This window comes from Episyrphus balteatus, chromosome X, assembly GCF_945859705.1.
Source record: "Episyrphus balteatus chromosome X, idEpiBalt1.1, whole genome shotgun sequence".
In the NCBI taxonomy this organism is placed as follows: Eukaryota; Metazoa; Arthropoda; class Insecta; order Diptera; family Syrphidae; genus Episyrphus; species Episyrphus balteatus.
In genome coordinates, this window is record NC_079138.1 from 5,332,216 (window position 1) to 5,354,652 (window position 22,437).

At 30.2% G+C, this 22,437-nt stretch overlaps 1 protein-coding gene across 2 annotated transcripts; it reads right to left on the minus strand.

Moving 5' to 3' along the window:
• Positions 1–7,313: 7,313 nt before the first annotated feature.
• Positions 7,314–11,380, minus strand: LOC129920583 (transcription factor YY2). Of its 2 annotated transcripts, none has more exons than XM_056001952.1 (6): positions 11,094–11,380; positions 10,868–11,006; positions 10,359–10,786; positions 10,066–10,288; positions 9,620–9,739; positions 7,314–7,449 (listed from the first exon to the last, which is right to left on the minus strand). In XM_056001952.1, exons 1-6 carry the CDS (start codon positions 11,290–11,292, stop codon positions 7,335–7,337), a joined length of 1,224 nt encoding a protein of 407 aa, XP_055857927.1. In that variant the 5' UTR covers positions 11,293–11,380; the 3' UTR covers positions 7,314–7,334. The 2 variants fall into 2 exon arrangements, with proteins under 2 accessions (XP_055857927.1, XP_055857926.1); XM_056001951.1 differs by having other exon boundaries at positions 10,868–11,021; positions 11,094–11,379.
• Between the last annotated feature and the right edge of the window lie 11,057 nt (positions 11,381–22,437).

Sequence of the window (22,437 nt, forward strand, 5' to 3'; positions counted from 1 at the left end):
GTATCATTGTCTATGCAGGAGTAATAGTACAGTCAAATAAAGTGAAAAAGGGGTAAGCCTCGAAATGAAATCTAATAATAATATTTTTTTTGCTTAATATCTTCGTTTTGGCATTCTATAACTTACCTCAAAAATCTCATGTTCGGAGGTCGTGATTTTTAAGGCCAAACCACAAAATTAAGATTTTGGAAATAAGCAATAATAGACAATGGTATTATTCAATGATGAAAAAAAAACTAAAATCCAGGAAATCTGACGTCTCTAAAAAAAAGTTTTAACTCTTTTTCATCTTTCAACCTATATTATCAAAACACTTGCAAACTTACTACCAAAAAACCTTTAAAAATTATGGTAGAGTAACCAAATTTTGCATGAAGGCTTTTATATCCATTAATCATTAACAATCATAACAAAAACATATCTCTGAAATCATGTATCATATGTTTATATAATACCATTGTGGTTTGGCCTTAAAAATCACGACCTCCGAACATGAGATTTTTGAGGTAAGTTATAGAATGCCAAAACGAAGATATTAAGCAAAAAAAATATTATTATTAGAATTCATTCCGAGGCATACCCCTTTTTCACTGTATTTGACTGTACTATTACTCCTGCACAGACAATGATACTATAGTTGAACTTAATTCTTAAAACTATCAAATTCATCCTTGAACTAAAAAAATGTTAAAATTTTTGTGAAATCCATACGTTTGGTGTGGGTGTGGCAAAAGAATGCAAAAAGAATGCAAAAGAATGCAAAAGAATTCAAAAGAATGCAAAAGAATGCAAAAGAATGCAAAAGAATTCAAAAGAATGCAAAAGAATGCAAAAGAATTCAAAAGAATGCAAAAAGAATGCAAAAGAATGCAAAAGAATTCAAAAGAATTCAAAAGAATGCAAATGAATGCAAAAGACTGCAAATGAATGCAAAAGACTGCCAAGGAATGCAAATGAATGCAAAAGACTGCCAAGGAATGCAAAGACTGCCAAGGAATGGAAAGATTGCAAAAAGAATGCAAAGACTGCATGCAGTCCCAAAAGACTGCAATCATTTGAATGCAGTCAATTGATTGGAAAAAAAAAAAGATTGCAATCATTTCATGGAAAATGATTGGTGATTGCAAAATTTGAAGTCTAAGTCTCAAATGTAAGTCAATGAATGCAATCTTTTGATTGAAGTCATTAAAGATTGCATTCAAAAAAGATTGCAATCTTTTACAACTCTGTTTGGCAATATGAGAAAGCCAACTGGGAGGGTCTCAACGCTTTTTTCAAAAACTTTAAATGGTCGCTATGTTTCCTCGATAGTGACGTTGATTCCAGTACAGATATGATCACAAACTTAATTATCTCCGGAATGAGAAATTTTATCCCGAATAGGGCTAAAACAATCAAACCGAAAGAGAATTCGTGGTTTGATTCGAGCTGTAAAGAGGTTATCAGGGAAAAAGAGGTAATGTTCCGTTATTATAAAGCCAACCCCACTGAGGAAAATCGAATAAGATTTAAGCAAGCTAGAAAGGCCAGCAACGCCCATATTCGACGAATCAAGTTTTTGCATGAGCAAAAATTAAGATAAAAAATACTACAGTGTCCCACAGGTAGTAAAAATTTTTAGTCATTTGTGAAAAATATTCGAAACTCTACAACATCTTCGGTTCCAACGCTCGTTTACAATGATACTCCTTTTGTTAGTTCTCTTGAGAAAGCTAACCTTCTCGTCAGGCAGTTCGCTGCCAATTCAACGTTAACAGAATTGTCATGACTCCCCCTTCACTTGAGCGAGTAAATAGTTTTATGGGACCTATCTTTTTTCGTACTCGTGTAGTGGCAAGAGTTCTTAAAGACCTTGACATACACAAATCCGCTGGCCCGGATAGTATCCCTCCCATAGTTCTGAAGAGGTGTTCTTCTACGCTGGCAAAACCACTGCGTAAGCTTTTCCATTTGTCCTATTCTACAGGTCTCTTTCCGAGTGGATGGAGAACAGCATTTGTCCAGCCTGTCCCTAAAAAAGGCGAATCTTCTTCACCCTCTAACTATCGTCCGATTGCACTTACGTCCCTTTTTTCCAAGGTCATGGAAACGCTGATTAATTTCCAGCTTAAGAAATATCTTGAAGAACGGAAGCTTCTTAATGACCGGCATGTATGGCTTTCGTAGCAATAGATCCACTGGTGATTTGATGGTTTATCTCACCGATCAGTGGAACAAATCTTTACATCGTTTTGGAGAAAGTAAGATTGTTGCGCTTGATATTTCAAAGGCATTTGATAGAGTTTGGCATCAAGCTCTCTTATCGAAAATGCTTGCATTCGGTATTGATGAATCTCTTTTTCGTTGGATTAGAAATTACCTTTCGAACCGTTCAATTCAAGTCGTTTTGGATGGATTCAAGTCTGAAACCCATAATATAAACCCTGGTGTGCTCCAGGGCTCCGTTTTGTCTCCGACTCTCTTTCTCATTTTCATTAATGATTTGCTCTCTGAAACTTCTAATCCAATAAATTGTTTCGCAGATGATAGTACACTCAGCTTTTCATATTCGTTTGAAGATTCACACCCATGTCCTTCGGATGTGGAACTCCAACGGCAAAATATGATAAGCTCATTAAATTCTGATCTCGAATGCATTGTCCAATGGGGAATAAGAAACCGCGTAGAATTTAATGCTTCTAAAACACAATGCTGCTTACTATCATTAAAACGAAACCTTCCCCCTTTGCCACTATCCATGAGTGGTACTTGCATCGAGGAAACTGATCAGCTTTCGATTCTAGGTATGTCCATTACAAACCACCTTTTGTGGAATGAGCACATATTCGATGTAGCCAAAAACTCTGCGAAATGCTTAGGTTTCCTCCGAAGATGTAAGAAATATTTCACCCCTTCTGATCTGGCTATAATTTATAAAGCATATATCCGTCCAAAGCTCGAGTATAATTCCCATATCTGGGCAGGTGCTCCTAAGATACACTTGAGTTATTTGGATAGAATTCAAAATAGAGCTTTTAAAATGATAGGTGATAGGTCCATTACTGATACAATCCCATCTCTTGAGCACCGCTGCGCCGGAATGTATCATGCCTGTCCTTATTTTATAGGTACTTTTTAAAAAAATGTTCTAATGAAATAGCTAGCTGCATTCCTCCCCTTAAACAACCATAATACTCGTACTTCAAGGAATGCCCATCAGTTTACACTTTTGCCCAATTTCGGACGTACCGTCAAATACAGAGATTCTTTCTTTAGTCGCACTACTAGAATGTGGAAAGTGGAATGCATTACCCGCCTCAGTTTTTCCCTCCCATTTTAATGTTCAGAACTTTAAAACCAATGTGCATCGGTATCTCCTTTTACATCCCTTCCTCTTTTCCTAAAGCTCGTACTGTGTATACATACATATTAAGGGTACCCAAAACCCCTTTAGTGCGCGCTCATTATAAAAAAAAAAAAATGTATGCTTTTGGAAATTAAGTCAGTTCAAATTTCAAATTAAATTTTTTTTTTCTTTACGATTTTACATTGGAAATTAGATAATTTGCGAAATAATCTTATTTGGGCTCTAGTGAAAACAGGCTTTTAAATTAAACATGCTAAACAAAAAAAAAATGCACGTCCTTACCAAACCCCTGGTCTAAATACAATGTTTAATGTAGACAAGAACCACATCAAACATTTTTCCTTTAAAACTATATCTAAAAAAAAGTGACCTCATAAGTCAACATACACCTATTTCAAAAATTCAAATGAGAAAAAACTTTACCCCTTGTGGGGCGACATTTAGCATCAAAATAAAAATTTGCAAAAATTAGGGAATTTTTGTTATTATTATTTTGGAATTGTTTTTCGACTTAGGAACGTTATTCTCGAAAAACTCTTAAATTACTAACGCCTTTAAAATCCATTTGATCTTATAAAAATTTTGTTCAAAATCATACTTTCTTATATCACATATTTTGAATTTGAAAAAAAAAATTGCTTAATTTTCGTAAGAAAATGGATTTTAGAGACTTTCAAAAATGGTTATCGCCAGTGATCAAGTTACAGAACAGGGGCACAGCTGTCATTTGGCTGAATATTAGAAATATTCGATTCGAATTCCATAATTGAGCGATTCGAGGCGAGTTTTAAAGGGAGATATCGAATCTTAACCCTCTGTAGGCACACCTCTTTTTTGTAACGTGATAGGCACACGGGTGCGAATTTGGTGTATACTTTTTCATGTCGCTAGAACTTTTTTCGGTCACAATATTTTATAGAGAATCAAACATGAAATTGATGTAGAATATTCCGAGGAATTCCAATATTGTATTCACAATTCCGAAAAAAATATTTTCACCCTTATAAAGAGACTTACCACTTTTTTGAAAAATCTTAATTTTTTTTATTTTTGTCCTGCCAAATTCGCACCTGTGTGCCGACAGAGGGTTAAACAATCGACTTCGTATTCTATAAACACGCCACAAAAAAGTAGCAATTGTCAACTATCAATTGGTGGTTGATAAATACTGAAATTTGGTTTTTTAAATCTAATTTGGGGGAAAACTGGTCAATTTTTAGTGGAATTTTTCAATTACTGTTCAAATAATAACGGTTGCCATTATTCTTTATTTTCAATTTTTTTGCAAATTAGATAGGTAATAAGAGATAGAAATTTATTTTTGGGAAAACAAACAAACAAAAAACCATACAAATATTCCCATCTCATCTAGTCTAAAATGTTTACAGCATGGGAGTCTGCCATATTTCGATTTTCATTAAATATATATCATTTACTTACTTACTCATTATCCGGGGAGGAATTCCTTATAGATAACATAGGCCGTCAGCTACACCTGCACACTATCGTGTATGGTTTCTGGGCGCCTATTTTGTAAAACGATTATCTTTTAAACTGTTTAGTTATCGTTAAAATAAGATTACGTATTACGATAAATCGTGTTATTTCAACGATACTTTAGGAATGTCTTTTGATTATCGTTTTCGTTTAGCTGGGGCCCTATTTTGTAAAACGATAATCGTTGAAACTACTTCGTTCTCGTTGAAATGCGACTACGTATTACGATAATCGTTTTACTTCAACGATATTCGTTAATCTTTACCACTGCCATTTACCTATCGTTTGACTTTCGTTTCCGTTTAGCTGTCAAAATATTATTGCGTATGCTGGTAGAATGGATGTGAGCCTCAAAAAAATATTTTTTTTCGGTTTAGTTTGGCCAAACGACTTTATCGTTTTACATAATCGCCCTTTGCCGTGACTATCGTTTACTTCACTATCGTTGACTTGCCGCTCGTTTCGTATTACGTAATAGATCCCCCTTCAGCCTCCTATAGCTCTTCCCGAGTTACTCAGCCTCTTCCACGACGGGCTGTCTATTACTTAATACGAAACGAGCGACAAGTCAACGAAACTGAAGTAAACGATAGTCACTACAAAGAGCGATTATCTAAAACGAGAAAGTCGTAAGGCCAAGTAAAACGATTATCGTAATACGTAGTCGCATTTCAACGAGAACGAAGTAGTTTCAACGGTAATCCTTTTACAAAATTGGGCACCTTTTTTCCGCCATTAGCTTCTCGGTATCCCGAATTTTCTGTTGTCTTAAGTGGGTTCTAATGCATTTCTTGGCTTGCAATACAGTCGTTACCTATTTGAAGCGTGTGTCCAATCCACTGCCGCTTATGTGCAATAGAAAATCTCGGATTGGATGTGCTACTTACCACTTCAGACTTACAAAATAAGAAACTAATCGCGATTCAAATTCCTGACCTTGAATTTTTCTCAAGATTCACACACACTCGGTTTGACAATTATTGTCTGGACACTTGATGTTGTTTTTTTTCTTTTTTTTACAAGTTTTTTTTTATACACAATAACAAAAACGGATTTTGTTTTCCATTTCCACAAATAATGGAAAACAACACCCCTATTACGACTGTCAACTATCAATTGATAGTTGATAAATACTGAATTTGGTGTTTTAAAATCTAATTTGGGGAAAAACTGGTCATTTTTATAATGGAATTTTTCAATTACATTTCAAATAATAACGCATGGCATCATTCTTTGTTTTCAAATTTTTTGCAAATTAGATAATAAGAGATCGAAATTTATTTTTTGTCAACTATCAATTGATAGTTGACAATCGTAATAGGGGTGCAAATATGTATGCGCTATGCACGCATGTGTTCATTGTGGTTACTCCTCATTAAATCCGACATAAGTTAACTGAAATAAAGAAGATGACTACATTTTGTTATAAAAATTCATAACACAAACTAGCACATTTTAAAAATCCTATAATTTTTTTCATTTTTTATATTTTTTTTATACAGAATTAATAGTTATGTAACATTAAGTTATGTTTATTCTCCTCGAAATAGTTTGCAGTTTCGTTTTTAATATTATTATTTTTTTTTTTTGTTTTCTTTATATATTTTTTTTTTTTTTGTATTTTATTTTTGTGGTTCACATTTATAACTTACTTAAAGAAAAATATTTACTTTAGTTAACATATTTGGTACCTGCCCATCACAAAAACATCCGATATTGGCTCCCTACTTTTGTTTTCATTTGTTTTGTTTTATTTTGTTTTTTTTTTTTTACAATTTAATTTTATGTTTCTCTTTTTACAATTCTTTGTCATCATATCGAAAATACACTTAAATTCCTCTGTATTTTCATTTTATCACTGATATCTCATTTAATTCTCATTTTGACAATAATTCAAATGTGTTTCTCTTCATTTCGATTCTTAAATATATAACAAAAAAAAAGTGAAAATATTTATGCTTAAACACTAGAAAAATATGAAAACAAAAAAAAGTAAAACTTGCTATTCTTTAAAGGTTGAATACCACAATTTATGCCGAAAACGATTTGTTTTTCTTCTCCCTTTTGATTTGTATATTGTTTCACTAATAATTATAAATAATGAGGTTTTCAATTGCTTGCTTGAATCGCTAGCAATTTTTTGTTTGTTTGTTACCACTATATATTAATTAATAGTACAGTTAAAGAATACTTAGATATATAAAATAATTAGAAATATAATTCCCTCCCTCACGATTGATTTTTAATTTTATTTCAGTTACATGATTTATTTATTTATTTTTTTTTTTTTCAAAATAATACAATAATTTTTTTCTTTTCTTTTTTTCGATGGTCAGTTTTGTTTCTATTTCTCATAATAATTGTGTTGTTTTTCCAGATGTATGTTTTTTTTTTTGTAAGTGGTGTTAAACAATACAATTTATCTTAAGACTAAAATTATATATGTATATATATAAAAAGAAATCCCTAATTTTTTTTTTTTTTTTTGGGTTTATTCTGTGTACACTATGTATGGGGAATTAGATTCCAGCTCCGACATTTCTACTTTGATGAAGTTTTGATTTGGAAGTTGAAGAGAATTCCGATTACTTGCTTGAGAGTTGCGCCTAAAATTAAAAAAAAAAAAAAAAAAAATCATTAGAATTATATTTAAAGTACAAATTTTATCTTAGTTGAAATATTTTGAATTTATATTTAAATGAAACTAAATGCATGACTGAGTGTGTAGGTTGTTAAAAAATGTTAAACGAATACTATACAGTGTGTTAAGCTGCAAGGAGTTTGGTCAAATCAAGACGGAGCGGGCCAACATATTGACCTATAGGCTGTAACTATTGTTTCGCATTTTAAGTTAGTCGTTTGACCTTTTTATAAACTGATTAACTGTTTTGAATAATAAAATCCAATAGTTTGGTTGTTAAACTGAAAACCACTTATACCTAAAATAAAATTATTTCAAGAACACCAAATAAAGTCTAAACTATTCCGGTGTATGGGTTTTATGATTGGCTTTATAAGATATGATCAAACACGGAGAAAAGCGATTGGAATGAAATAAACTCCAAATTTGTTACTTCTTTATTTTAAAATAAATGATTCAAGTAAATGACATTTTAATTTTGTATTAACCTTAAAAAGACTCTTTGCATACATAGAAATTTGAACGTGTCCCATCCGTGGCAAAAAGTTGTCTTACCCATGAGACTCATTTTTGTTTCATATAAAGACAATCCTTTTTATTTCACTTTTTATAGTAGAAACTTCTGCTGTCTTGTGTATGAATAAAAGATTTAGATACAAATTTGAAAAAAAAATCGCAGAAATACTGTACAAACACTTGACGAAATAATTAAGTTGACACCATTTTTCTTTGCAGTAAACAGTAAGTTAATTGAATCGATTATTTTCAATACATAACAAGTCCATTTTGAATGTTTTTTTACCAAAAAAGGATGATTTTTTTTTATTTTAAAGATACTTTAATATTTAAGGATAATATGAGTCGTTATATTTGAAAGAGTTATAAGTCACATTTTTCATGCTTTTCAAAAAATGGCAATTTTTTTAATCGCGTTTTTAGTCACATTGTCCATACTTAAGAAAAAAAAAACAAATTACAAATTGGAGTTACTCACACACCTAATGGATGCAATATTTTATTTAGAAAAGAGATACGGTTCAAATGCGGTTAGCTTGAAAGTTAATTTAATCGTTTTTTTTTACATGTAATTATACCACTTTCAAATATAACGACTCATATTTGCATTGTTAAATACCAAAAATATGGTTTTTGAGAAAATGGACTTGTACTACTTTCAACATAATCAATTCAATCATACAAATGTACCACCCGTGATGATGAAATGCTCCATCTTTGCAAAAGTTATTTAACTTTTGTTCAAAAACACCTTTTTTTTATTAGCTGTCATGAAATTCAGATGATTTTTGATGTTGTTTTTTTTTTTCATTATGTAATTTATTTCTTTACACAGAGAATATGAATTTATTTAACATATTCGGTCGGCTTAAATTGAAAAAACAGCTTTCATCATTTTTACACGCTTAGCTAAAATATTAAAACTAAATGTTTGAATAAATCCAAAACAATACTGTTAAATCGGTTTTTATCAAATCTTTTATGAATTTTCTCTTCATTTATTAAAGATTATTTAGTGAATTTTCTGTTAATGTTTTTTTTTTTGTGTCTTTTTTGAGGCTTTTAAATATAATAACAGACCAAAAATAAATTAGCTTTAAGTTATTTTATTATATTTTTATATCAAAATTGTTAGTAATCTGTAAGATTTATATACGTAGATGAATAAATGAATAAATAAATAAATAAAATCATTTTTTTAGGTTATCCTTATGAGTGTGTCTAACATCTAAACCCAAAGCTTTAACATTCTAATCTACTGTTACTATAAAAGCAAGTATGGATGTTACATTAGGTAACATCATTTTTTTTTACAAAACTAAGATTATAATTTTTCAAAGATTCATAATTCTACCAACTAATAAAAAAAAATAAAACAAAATTCTATTCGTCAGGTATGTTGTCGAAGGAAAAAAAATATCAACCGTAACTTTGAATAAAAACAACACTACTTTCTGTTTAGATCAAATAATTTAGTCAAATAATCAGTTATGTTGTCAAAAAAAAAAAATAAAATATCAACAGTAACTTTGATGCGAATAAGTAATCGTCGACTAATAAATTACTTTATAAAAAACTAGATTCATGTATTTGAATTCGATTGGACAAAATATACTTACTTTGCTTTCGCATGCGTAAGAATATGCGATTTTAGATTGGTCGATTGGGCAAATTTCTTATTACATCCATCAAATGGACAAACATAAGGTCTGTCTCCTGTATGTATCCGAACATGAGTCCTGCAATATATCAGAGAAAAAAAAAAAAAATTAGCAGTGTTATTAATAGTAGTAGTAGTAACAAGTAAAAACTTAAAATTGCCTTTGATAAACAAAATGAAGTTTTTAAGTCCGGTTTTGCGTTCACTTTTTTTCTTAAGATGTGAATACAAAGGAACTACATATATCCTTATATATCTTTATTTTTATTAATTGATCGCATCATTACAAAAAAAAAAAAAAAAAAACAAACCGTGTCTATATGGAAATTATATAAAAACATTTTGTCGTAAATAGAGTTTTAAGTGTTTTTTTAAGCATTAAGCATTATATGACAAATTACTTACCGCAGATTAAAGTCAAGCGAAAATCGTTTTCCACAACCCTCAAAGGTACATTGAAATGGCTTTTCTCCTGTGTGTACTAACTGATGTCGTTTTAGTTTTGAGCTCTCAACAAATGCTTTTCCACACTCAGCGCACACATGAACACGTGGCCCGTGCGTATGAAGGTGTTTACGCATGGCTGAATTGTCCCTGAACATTTTGTTACAACCTTTATGGGGGCAAGCTGTTTAAAAAGAACAAAAACAAAACACATTAGTACATAAAGCAAAAAAAAAAATTAAACCAAAACTTACCAATTTTTCTGTCGTGCATTTCAATTGGCATGTGAGTGTTCGAAGGGAGGGTTGTATTTGCAGTCAACGATGGTATACCCTTTTTAAGTTTTAATTTATGTCCTGGTCTCGCGAATTCAGCCAATTGTTTTGGATCAGACAGATCAAGACCAGGTACGCAGTCTTGTGTTATTTTTTTCCCACCAGTCATATATTCTGTATAGTCAGGATCAGGTTCTGGATTTGATCCTTCTTCATCATCAGAAGCTCCTGAAGCCCACATTGTAACGCTGAATTCACCTTCCATTGTTTTAATTTGCACTTGTTTTTGCTCCCATCTACGTGGTTTAACTGCTGATTCTTCTGTTGTAATGACTTCTTCTGGTTTTGATGTTCGAAGTCGACTTATTACATGCCGTTGTTTTGGCGTCGATCCAGCTTTTCTTTTCCTATTCCCAATTAGAATACAAGTATTTGTTAATATATTCTAAAAAAGTATAAATTTTTTTATTTGTTTTATGGATTCTTACTTTGATGGACCTGGTATTTGTTCAACATAAATATCTGAACCGAAAGGAGATGCATCAGCATATGAACGAAAATGATCATTTGATACATCTAAACCATCTTCGTGTCCTTGCATATTAGAATCACTTTGCAAGACTACTTCTTCAGATATAAAAACTGTTATTTATATTAATATAACATACCAAAGTTAATAAATAAAAAAAAAATCTTTGGAAAACAAACACCTACCATCATCAATATTTTGCATCATTAAACCTTGAGAATCCTCTGTTTCACATGTAACTTCTTCATATTGATCATCACACACTTGTATACCATAATGTTCATATGGTACACCATTCATATCTGAGAAGTGTTCAGTATCCACTACTTCTACTATAGATGAATCAGATATCTCTACCTCGCACATTATGTCCGGGTGAGCCATGTTCACTCAAACTTCAAATATTGAAACAAAAAAAAATTAACACCTTTTAGTCTTGAAGTTGTCTTTGGAGATCTTTTCTGAAAAGAAAATGTAAAAAAAATTAATTGATTTTTTTTATTCGAAATTTAGATTCCATGTTTTTTTTTAAAAGAAATTTACGTAAGACCCAAGATATTGTCTACATTATTTTATATTATGTAGCGCGTTAATTGGCGACTCTCCAGAGGGGTTTTGGAATTCATTTTTTTGGACCAAAAATACCCATTTAAGTAAAGTGGAAAGTTCTGGAAAACGGCACCAATGATTTTGTTTAAAAAATTCAAATGTAAGTTTTAAGGCCAGGTCTATCTTCTAATGAATTTTTTTTTTTAAATCATTATCGACGGTACCTGCATAGGCTGTTCTAATATTCATTCGAATTTGAAAAAGGAAACGAATATTGAAAACGTACGGATTGAAAACGGTTGTTCTGATTTCCATTCGACTTTTTTGTTGGAGAATACGGCAAAAAGTTGTCGGATTGTAGGTCCGTTCGTTTTTCCAAACACCTATAAATTCGCAAAGTATGTTGGAATACGAAATTCGGAACAGCTATAATTTGAAAACGGAAGAAAATACAATTCGAACGGAAATCACAATAGCCGTGATAGAACCTTTTTTTTATCCGATTTTCTCCGAAACTACTAATTCCATTTTAACGAAATTTTTTGTAAAAAGGCATTTATATAATTTTAGTATTAGCCAGTATAGTATTTGAACATATATTTCGAGGGTTAACAACACTAAACTTTTATTTTGTATCTGAGACTAAACTAAACTTTTCTAAAGGGCATTTTTAAAAGAAGGACATTTTCATAAGTAGGGCATTTTTGAGAATCGAACATTTTGATAAATAGGGCATTTTTGAAGGTAGTGCATTTATGTGGCAGGGAAATTTAGTTCAATATTTTAAAGGTACGGCTTTATAAGTTGGGCATTTTTAAAGCTAGGTAGGACATTTTGAAGTTAGGGTATTTTAAAAGCTTGAACATTTTTGAAAGAAGAATATTAGTTTAAAGGTAAGACATTTTTAAGGCAGGGAATTTTTAAAGTTGGAGCATTTTTGAAGGTAGGTGGATGCACCTAACAGCTCCAGTAGCTGAACACTTTTGACTTAAATATGTAAAAACAAACTGTTTTGTCCCGTTAGAAGTAAAAACCCTGTTAAACTAGAATCTATATACTATATTCGATCACTCCTTGCGATATCTCGCTCATAAATCTATATTTTCTTATTCATATAGCTTTCATTTTGTGGGAAGGATCAGATGCGTAAAATTATCGTTTTTTTTTTAAATAATAAGATTGGTATCATGAAAAAGTGTTTAAATTTAATAATTGTATGTATGAATTTAGACAGTAAGTACCTAATTAATTTTTATTGAATTTTTTTTAAATTGTTTTTATTTATTCTTATTTTAAACTGTTCGGTAATAGGAAGCCAATTTTTATGAGTTTCCTTTTCCCGAACACTACTGTTTGGAACTAGGCAACTGTTATAAATTTCCTTTATATATATATATAAATATTCTTTTTAATATTTATACAAATTTATAAATATTAAAACAACTAAATAATTATTCGGGCAAAAATAATATTTAGTGCATAAAAAGTTGTTCCTTTGGTTGAATTTCATTTTTCTTGAAGAATTAGGAGAAAAACTATATTGAGTTATAGAATTAATACTATTTACAATGTTTTCAGAAAGCAACTCAAAATTTGCTTTTTTTAAATCAAGAGCAATCAAAATCATTACTGTTTTCAGTAACCATCTATATTAGTGATACCAGTTTTAGACTCTAGAACAAGAGTACTAATAGCGTCAGAGGAAAATACTTAATCGAGAATTCGATTTTATAGTTTTTAATACAGCTTATCTGCTGTAAGTCAGTATACAAAATTTTGTCTAATAAAGCAAGCTCATTTTGTGAAGATGTTAGAGAAGCGTCCTTGTATGTTTCATCATCAAGTTCAGCGAGAGTTATATACTACGAAAAGACGTTAAATAAAGTAGCATTATATGTCAGTGACACCTTCAGCGGATCTCCTGTAACGGTTGCACCTCTAAAAAGCCAGTTTTCCAGCGTGTCCGAAAACAATGCCACTTAAAAAAGTTGACCCAGAAAACAAAGTTTCGGAAAAAAGTGGTAGCTAATGAAAGTTTTTACTATTCCGGAAGATGCCAAGGACTTTTATGAAACTGTCCTCTCCTCAAACGCTAAAGAGTCCACAGAGGACACTATTGCGATTAAATTTAATGTTTTTTTTTATTCAATATTTATTTTAGTTAATATTAATATAATTTCATTTCAATGTATATATTTCTTTAGTAAATAAGCTTTTTAATACTAATTTATTTATTTATTTAAAAGAAAAATAAACATTTTTTGCAAAACTCAACAAAAACCTGTATTTGTTGCGTTTTGAAAAAACGCGGTGTTTTCGTGTTCAAAATACGGACGAATCTTTCCAAATATTGAAATAGCTATTAAGCCTGTCGATTAGCTATTCGAGAAAGAACAACTCCTCATTTCTACTTTTTCAAAATTTCAGCTTTGTGTTCAAATGGAAAAGAAAAAACCTTCTCCTGAAAAAATTTGAAAAAAGCATTTATTGAGTTTTGAAAAAACGCTCCTCAATTGTACCTGGGTGCCAATAATTGTACCTTTTGGTTAGCTTTTCCTATTTTAATATTTTAAAAATATTCTATGTTTTTTAAACATTTTTTTCTAATAACATTCAAGTCAGAAATTAACTTTAATTTGACATATAAAACATATTCCAAACTCTTTAAATGCGAGAGTAATTCGTAATTCAAAGTGTAATAAAATGCACGACTGGGTCGCACGTACTTGCTCTTGTAGTTCACAGTATCTATATCTTTAAATATATATTGGAAATTTAAGATTTTGTTTAGTGTAGAGAAAAAAAAATCGAAAGTTTAAAAATTAAATTAATTTTTTTTTTTTTCAGAAATGTTTTTAAAAATATTTTTTTTTTTACATAAATTTTAATAAAATAAATTTTAAATAAAATTGACTTATGCTTTGATGAAATATATGAACTTAAGAAATATGTCAATTTTTGAAAAACGAAAACGCCATATTTCCGTTCTCCGCATTTTTTGAGAAAAACTAAAAACGCAGTTTTGTTAGAATCAATAAGTATTATTACGTATATCAAATTTAATCAAAATCGTTAGAGCCGTTTTCGAGAAAATTGCAATACCTCGAAAACGTTATATGGTTAGGTATGCGTTACAAAGGATATATTAAAAAAAATAAAAAAAAACGGGTCCAACGTATAAATCATCTGTACCAAGTTTCAAGCAAATCTATCCATCCGATGTACAGATCGACGGACGTAGGGTTGCCAACTTTTTTAAGAAGGAATAGAGTATATTTCATTTCAGAGACGGAAAAAAAGCGTACATTTGATAAAAGAAGAGTACCATCTATTTCAAGTCTTGAAAATGTATTTTTTTTTTTGCTTCTTACAGTACATAACAATTTTTTGTTGTTTTTAAAATATGTGTATGACGAAACGTTCAAATTCAAAATTCATATACATTAAAAACTCACTTTTGATCAATTTCAACGAAGCCCTATTTCTCTCCTCTCGCCAATTCATATTCAAGAATCGAGACCGAAAATACTCTCTCTCAGTGAATGCTGAAGTGGCAAGAACAGATAGAATATGGCTTACAATTTTTGCAGTTATCAATATAAAAAATATAAAAATATATAAGAAGGTTAACTCAATTTTAAATAACTTGATATTTTACAAGAAAAAATCTAATATTTTAAGGTCTTAAACAAAACAAAGTAAAATAGAGAACAAAATTTGAATAAAAAAAAATAAAATTTTAGTAAAAAATTTAAATTTTAAGTTTAACTAAGAAACAAACACTAAACAAATAGGTCGTACTAAAACAACGACAAAAATTATAGTGTTTTGTACTCTCTAAATTACAATTGTTCAAATTTAGAAATTATAAGGTCGAATATTTTAAGGCTGGTTTTTTTTTTCCATTCAATTCTATCTTTTGATATATGAAAGTTATCCACCAATTTGTAAACGTTAAGATGCTTATGTTTGCTTTCTAGTGGTTTCACCATAAAACCACCTATTAATTATTTTTTATTGCAATAACCAAAATTTGAAAATTATTGCATGAGCTATTGCATCATGAGTAGTACGACCAACAAAAAATTTAATATCTGTATAAAAGTTAATATTTAGTTAAAAAAAAATGCAGGATTTGTGAGGGTTTTCTCAATTTTTCAAGTAGCCTTAACCTTAGAGCTATAAAATTAAATAACGGTAACACTGAAAGCGAGTGATTATAATGGTTCTTCAATCTATGGAATATTTAAATATTTAATACTAGTTTAATAAGACTTTTTGGTAAAACACATTTGTTTTTACGCGCATTTTTATCTTTTATTTTTTTTAACTTAAAAAATGGACTTCAACTTTTGTACTCTCAGCTCAAAATATTCCTTATACAATGGAATTACTAGTTCAATCATTATTTTTTCGTTTTGGTGTGTAATTAGAAAATATCAAAACTTTTTCTTAAGATTTTTGTAGGGTAAACTACCCAGTGACCGACACCCTTGCCAGTTACCGACACCTGGCACAGTTTTTCCGTTTTCTTAAGGTTTTGTTAGGGTGTAGCGTACGAAAACTATTTTTAACGCGTTCAGGCATGTATATTCCATCAGAAAACACTTTACTTCATAGTTGGTAGTGATTGGTTTTGTTGTAATTAAAGGGGCAAGTTTCGAACCTCTGTGAAGTGCATGAAACTTGAGAAATTCTTAAGAAAGACGTAAGTACAAATCATTGTTTAAACAATATATCTGTATATGGTACAAAAATTAAAATTGAATATTTTGTTAGAGAATTGCTTTGTAGATCTATTTCAATTTAAGTTATTTCAAAAATAATAACATAATTTAATTTTACGTGGGGTGTTCATAACTAGAATGTAATGTTCAACGAAATTCAGTGACCGACACTGGTGTCCATAACTGGCGCAATTAGACACGTTTGATGATATTAGTTATGGACACCGTTCTTTTTCTGCAGAATAGCAGTATAGAAGATCTCGCCGAATAGGCTCAATTATTTTCAAACCACTTTTTGTCTGCTCCTAAGGCCTAGTTTACAGTTCACCGTGTAAAAAAAAAACAAAAGTTTCAAAGCATCGCGTAGCGCTTTTAAATAAGTTTATAAAGTGGGTTTATTTTCGACTATGTAAAATTACTTTAAAAAAGTGTGAAAGGAATCTGAAAACGATTCATTCGATTTATGCAAGGTGTGTGTATTGTTTGACAATCATTTTCATGCACACGTTAAAAACTTAGACCTTGTTTGCCTATTTTTATTTCCCTTAAGTTCACACATACCTACTAGCTTTTAATTTACAAAGAAAACTTCTACCTTCAAGTTTGAGGTCAAATCTTCTTTGTGTTCCTAAATCTTTCTTTTTAATTTTAAGGCATGTTACGTTTTGTCTGGGTCCTTATTCTGGTTCTGTGAAAAAATGAAATGATAAAATTTTCACCATCGGAGTTTTCATTCGACTTTTCATTTTACCATTCCATTTTTATGCTACCCGTCCCTACATTTTTCTACTGATTAAATAGATACGGCAAGAGTCAAAACGTTAACGTATGATCGTAAAATTATAATTTTTGACGTATTCTATGGCAAATTTTAATTTTCTTGTTAAAAAAAGGATGTATTTCCTTTTTCCATCAAAATTTGTGTCTTGATATATGTAGGTAGATACATAGTTCAACGGTTGTTTGTATTGCTCGACTGCTTATCTTTTTATGTGGGCTCGAGCTCCTTTTTTTTTTTTTGTTCTCATGGCAGGTACGTATTGTTCTTTTCACAGAAAATTTTTCGATGAGAAAATTATTTTCATGTGATAGAATTTTGACTTTAATTTCCATGTTTCCACTGAATCAGAATCGATGAAAACTATTTTCATCAAACTTTTTACAGAACCAGAATAGCCCACCTAAAGTAGAACAGAGAACAGGGGTCAAATCATGGCACACGGTTGTTAACGTATGAACGCTATCAGTTCCTACCTTTTTCTTTTACCGTGATTCGACCTCAGGTATTGAAAATTAAGTTTTGTTTTAAGTTGAACTGTAAGCTAGGTTTGAACAGTATTTTCAAGTACTTGAGTGTTCTTCGGCGTCGAAATTTCAGGCTATTATTTAAAAAGGCCAAAACAGAAGCAAAACAAAGACGAAGATCTGCAAAGTGCGTTAAATGTAATTGAATGCTTAGCTGCATTTACATTCTCAGTTTTATCGCCGGTGTTCGATGTTCCTTCTTGAACTAACACCGTACAACGAGAGAATGTCAGTAGTAAAACCGTCTTGTTGGTTGGTTCTAATTCAAAAAAGGACATCTTACACACCGGCGATAAAACCAAGAGTGTAAATGTAGCTTAGATATGGGTGTCCATAACTAAAAAAATCGGGTGTCCACTACTGAAAAAATGGTATCGGTAACTAAAAAACCGGTAAGGTATTACATTTTTAATTTTGATATTTTTAAGGAATTACTAAATTATTTATGCTTTCATTATACTTAAAAACGATTTCTTATAGTTAAATTAACCATTTAAATAATTAAAATTGAAGCAGTGTAGGGAAAGTTATGAATTTTCAAACACAAATTATCCCTTAAGGGTGTCGGTCACTGGGTACGTTACCCTAATTTTTCGTGAAAAAAATTTAAAAAAAAAGTTACTCCGGGAACAAAGGGTTAAGTAAAAAAGAGTAGTTTTATGCGTGTTTTATTGGTAACTCAGTACTTAGCGCAGTAAAATTTTACACGATAAACAACAACAAATGATAGCTAATGATAAACAAAAGTTTTTTATTTGTTGGTTTACAGAGAAATTTTTTTTTATAGACTTATACATTTTTGACCCTTAAACAATATAGGATTATAAAAAAATGAATAAAAGTAATCCGTTTTTGATGTTTATAGCATAAAATGTTTACTCAGTAAAATACTGAGTACCAATAAAACACGGCTTTTGACGTACTCTATAACAGAGTTATAGATTATAGAGTACACATACGTGAAATAGATAACAATATTCTTTTTTAGGAGTATGGTTGGCAACCCTAGACGGACGGCATGACGAAAACCACTTATTGGATCTTCTCCATTATCGTAATGTTGGTTTTAAATTAAAACCTCAAACCAATAACCACGAAACCAATACTTGCCCTATAGAGCAAGTAAAAAATGCTTAAGGGTGCCAACCATTCTACCCGTTACGCTATCCAAAATAAAACTATAACAATAAACTTTTATCTAATTTGTACCTAACCGGCTTTTTTTTTTTGCTTTAGCTTTGACTTATTTGTTTATACAAGACAGCGCCGATTGAGACTCCGTAACGTCATCCATCTGTCCATCTGCCTTGTATTTGTATGTCTCAAGCTATAGCGCAAAAAAGAATTTAATTGTTTTTTTTTTTTTACATAAATTTAAATGTATACATACTTTCGCCGTAGCTTCGTACATATCAATTTTTATTAAAGAAAACAACAAAATTTCATATCTACACATTCACATACAAGAAAACAATACAAAAGCACCTAGACATGGGTTTTTGATTTCGATTTCAGTGTCGGGGTTTTTTTTTTGCTTTTGTATTTAGAAAAAAACAAAAAAAAAATGAAATTGAAATCGAAACCTTTTTTATCGAGACACAAGAATTCAAAAGAAATAAAAAACTAAATTGATTTTAAAACAAACAAAATTGTGTTGGGAATCAATCAAAAGTAGAACATGGAAAAGAGGAAGTCATAGTCATTATTTTATTTATTTATTCTGTGACCGTAATTGATATGAAGAAATAAATTTATTAAATTATTTACGTACATTATTTTTTTTTTTTTTAAACAATAAAATAGCATTGGATAGGTCAGCAGTTGTTGTTTGCATTCATTTCATTTGCAGATTCATAATTCTTTCGTTTTTTTTCTTTTTATGAAACCACAAAGGCATATATAAAAATTGTTGTTTTATTTTAATTACAATTGTTTTTTTTTGCCTTTTTTTTTTTATTTGTTATTCACACACATACATGTTGTTTTTTTTTTTTTTTTTTTCTTGAGAATTAGCTATTCACTTATGTGCCTTTGGTATGGATTTTTTTTTTGTAATTTTTTTTTTTTTTTAATAATTTTCTAATATTTGATTTGAGAGCACAGTATTTTTAATAAATCATAAAACGAAAAAAATAAAAAACAAACAAAAACCCTTTATTATTGTTTATTAAAAATTTAAAGATGTCAGACAAACATGGCGTCGTCTTTTGTAAATTTATTTAATTCCGAAACCAAAAATGGTTGACTCAAAATGGCCGTCGTTTTCTCACTTTATCAAAACTTGAACTGTGTGTGGTGAAATATTTTGTCTGATTCTTGTATGCCATCTCCCATACATGTATATTGGAGTGGAGAGTTTTTATATTGCACACATATGCACGCACACATTCAAATGAAATTAATAATAGGCATGTTCAGATATCTGATACATAAATGATGTGGTTCCCTTTTTTATGAAATACGAGCTCAGTTATAGCTATCAGTTTGTTTAGCTGTTTTGAAGACTTTTTATACTTTTATTTTGATCAAAATATTGATGAAATAAGTTAAATGTATATTTTGAATTTAAATTTTATTCATAAATCTATTTTGAAAGTTTTACTGATGAAGTTTCATTTTAATGAATAGCGGATTGCCAAATGCCAAAAAAAAATTCCATTTCGTTTTACTGATATCGTTCCATTTTTTTTACTGTCCCGCTGCCATCATTAAAAAAATTACTGATTTTGATTGTTGTTGTTGTATTTAGGTTTTGTTACAAAATGTTATAGCTGTTTTGACTGTTTTGAAATGTCAAATCGTATACGAAATTATTTAATTTGAAATTCGAACTGACCTTATTTAATAATTTCGCAAATTATCTCATTTCGAATGTTAAATCGTATACAAAAAAAAAAATTTATTTGAAATCTGAACTGAACGAATTTTGCGAAATTATCTCATTTGGCTAATATTTAGGCTATAATAGTGAAAACATTCTATTAACTTCCATTACTCTATGCCTCCTACTTCAAATAAATGATTGCATAATATACAATATTTCTTTTGGAGTCCTCTTTTGCCTAAATTTTTGTTATTTTGACACATAAAACAAATTTATTTCTTGTCTTCTGAGTAGAAGAAATAACATGCGACATCACAACTGGACAATGGACACAAATTTCTCTCAATACGGTGTGATTGGACAATTATTTGAACATTTTGGGATCGAAATTTCGATTCAAATTGAATTTGATATTTATATCAGACTTAAGCCTTAACTACATTGGCTCAAAAAGTGAAAAAGTACGAAAGTGAAAATTTTCAAATGCATTTTTGTATGGTTTTTCGGGCTAGAAAATTAAAATAAATGATGCAGAATGCTTATTTTTCCGTCCAAAAATCAATTTGTAAACTCTTTTTTTACAAAAAAAATACCGCTAGCGAGAAAAAAATTATTTTCACTTTTGTACTTTTTCAAAAAAGTGGTGAATGTAGTTAAGCCTTTATAAACGGGTTAACTGGCGATTAACATTTTGGAATGACTTTAAAAACCATTTTCTACCATTTTTTATCAACAACAATCTGAACAACCCTATAGTTTCGAATTCTCCACCAAATGAGCTTTTTGATATTCCTCTTGAAATCCCCTCTCAGAGAACAAAATAAAAAGAGATGGAGTATTTTTTTTTCTTCTTTCATAAAATTTGTTGAAAGGACATATAAGGATAAAGGATAAGGATAGATATATTAGACTGAGTACTATTTTTAAACAAGTCAAAGGAAGATAGATATACACATTGAAATTTGAGGTGAAATGCGAATCTCTCAGCTCTCACGTTTAAAAAGTTGGGGTGTGTTCATGAATACGATGTTTTATAAGAAAATAATTTTTTCACCTACAAAAACTTTTTTTACTGATGCACATTCAGTAATCGACATTTTCCTGACTTATTTTCAAGAAAAGAACAGTTTTTGAACAATATATAGATTCAATTTATTGCAATGCTAACAATGCGGTGGGTCATTAAAATAGGCATGACTTAATTAGGACCAATTGTACAAATATTTAATCCATGGTTCGTCAACTTTTATCTTTTATAAATCCGCGGTTAAGCTGAGGTTTAGCACTGGTTCAATGTACATATATACATTTAAAAAGATAAATCCATGCTTAAACCACAGTAAATCACTTTTGTACAACTGGCCCTTATAAAAGTAAAATAATTTTGGTTTTCTTTTACTGAATTAATATTTTTTTTTTAAGAAAACATTTTACTTACGATAACCTCAAAAACTCGTAAGTTTCGAGTATTAAAACTCTTGCAAGTAATCAAAGTTTTTTTATTTTTAATTTTCAACTGGCTTTTATTTATGTATTAACCGACTTCCAAATAGGAGGAGGTTATCAATTCGTCTGTATTCTCACTATAGAAATCCATAAATCCATTTCGATCCAAAATCCAAAAATATATATGAAAAACTTTAAAGCAGGGTCCATTTCAAGTTTTTCATATATATACTATTTGAAGAGTTCACTACAAAATTCCTATAATCAAAATCCAAAGAATTCGGTTTGATTATAAAATTGCTAGCCTCACTCAGAATTCACCAACAAGTTTAAGGTCCGAAGAGTAGCAAAACTGTTCAAACAAAACGACGTTTTACTCGTTTAGACTAGACTAGACCTAAGGAGTCCAAATAAATCACTTATCCCTGGAAAAGCCTTCATACGTGAAGACAGGGTCAATCCTGTGAAAATATGAAATATCGACCACAAGCCTTTACTTTGACCTTATGTTCATGCCAACGCATTTTGTCTCTTCCCAAGAAAATAGCCTAAATAGTGATGACTAAAGCTGAAAAAGCAGACGTTATAGAATAAAGCCTAATATACGTAGATAGATCTAAATTTTAGCTTCCCTACTAAATTCACTCAAATATTTAGTCCAGCCAAAATGTATTTAAA

What these genes read in the sequence shown, in the direction of transcription:
- LOC129920583 (XM_056001951.1), bottom strand. Translation starts at nt 11,292, where the DNA reads ATGGCTCACCCGGACATAATGTGCGAGGTAGAGATATCTGATTCATCT. An exon ending in GATGCAAAATATTGATGATG is followed by an intron (nt 11,022 to 11,093) that starts GTAGGTGTTTGT and finishes TATAAATAACAG; the next exon opens with TTTTTATATCTGAAGAAGTA. An exon ending in TCGCTTGACTTTAATCTGCG is followed by an intron (nt 9,740 to 10,065) that starts GTAAGTAATTTG and finishes GATATATTGCAG; the next exon opens with GACTCATGTTCGGATACATA.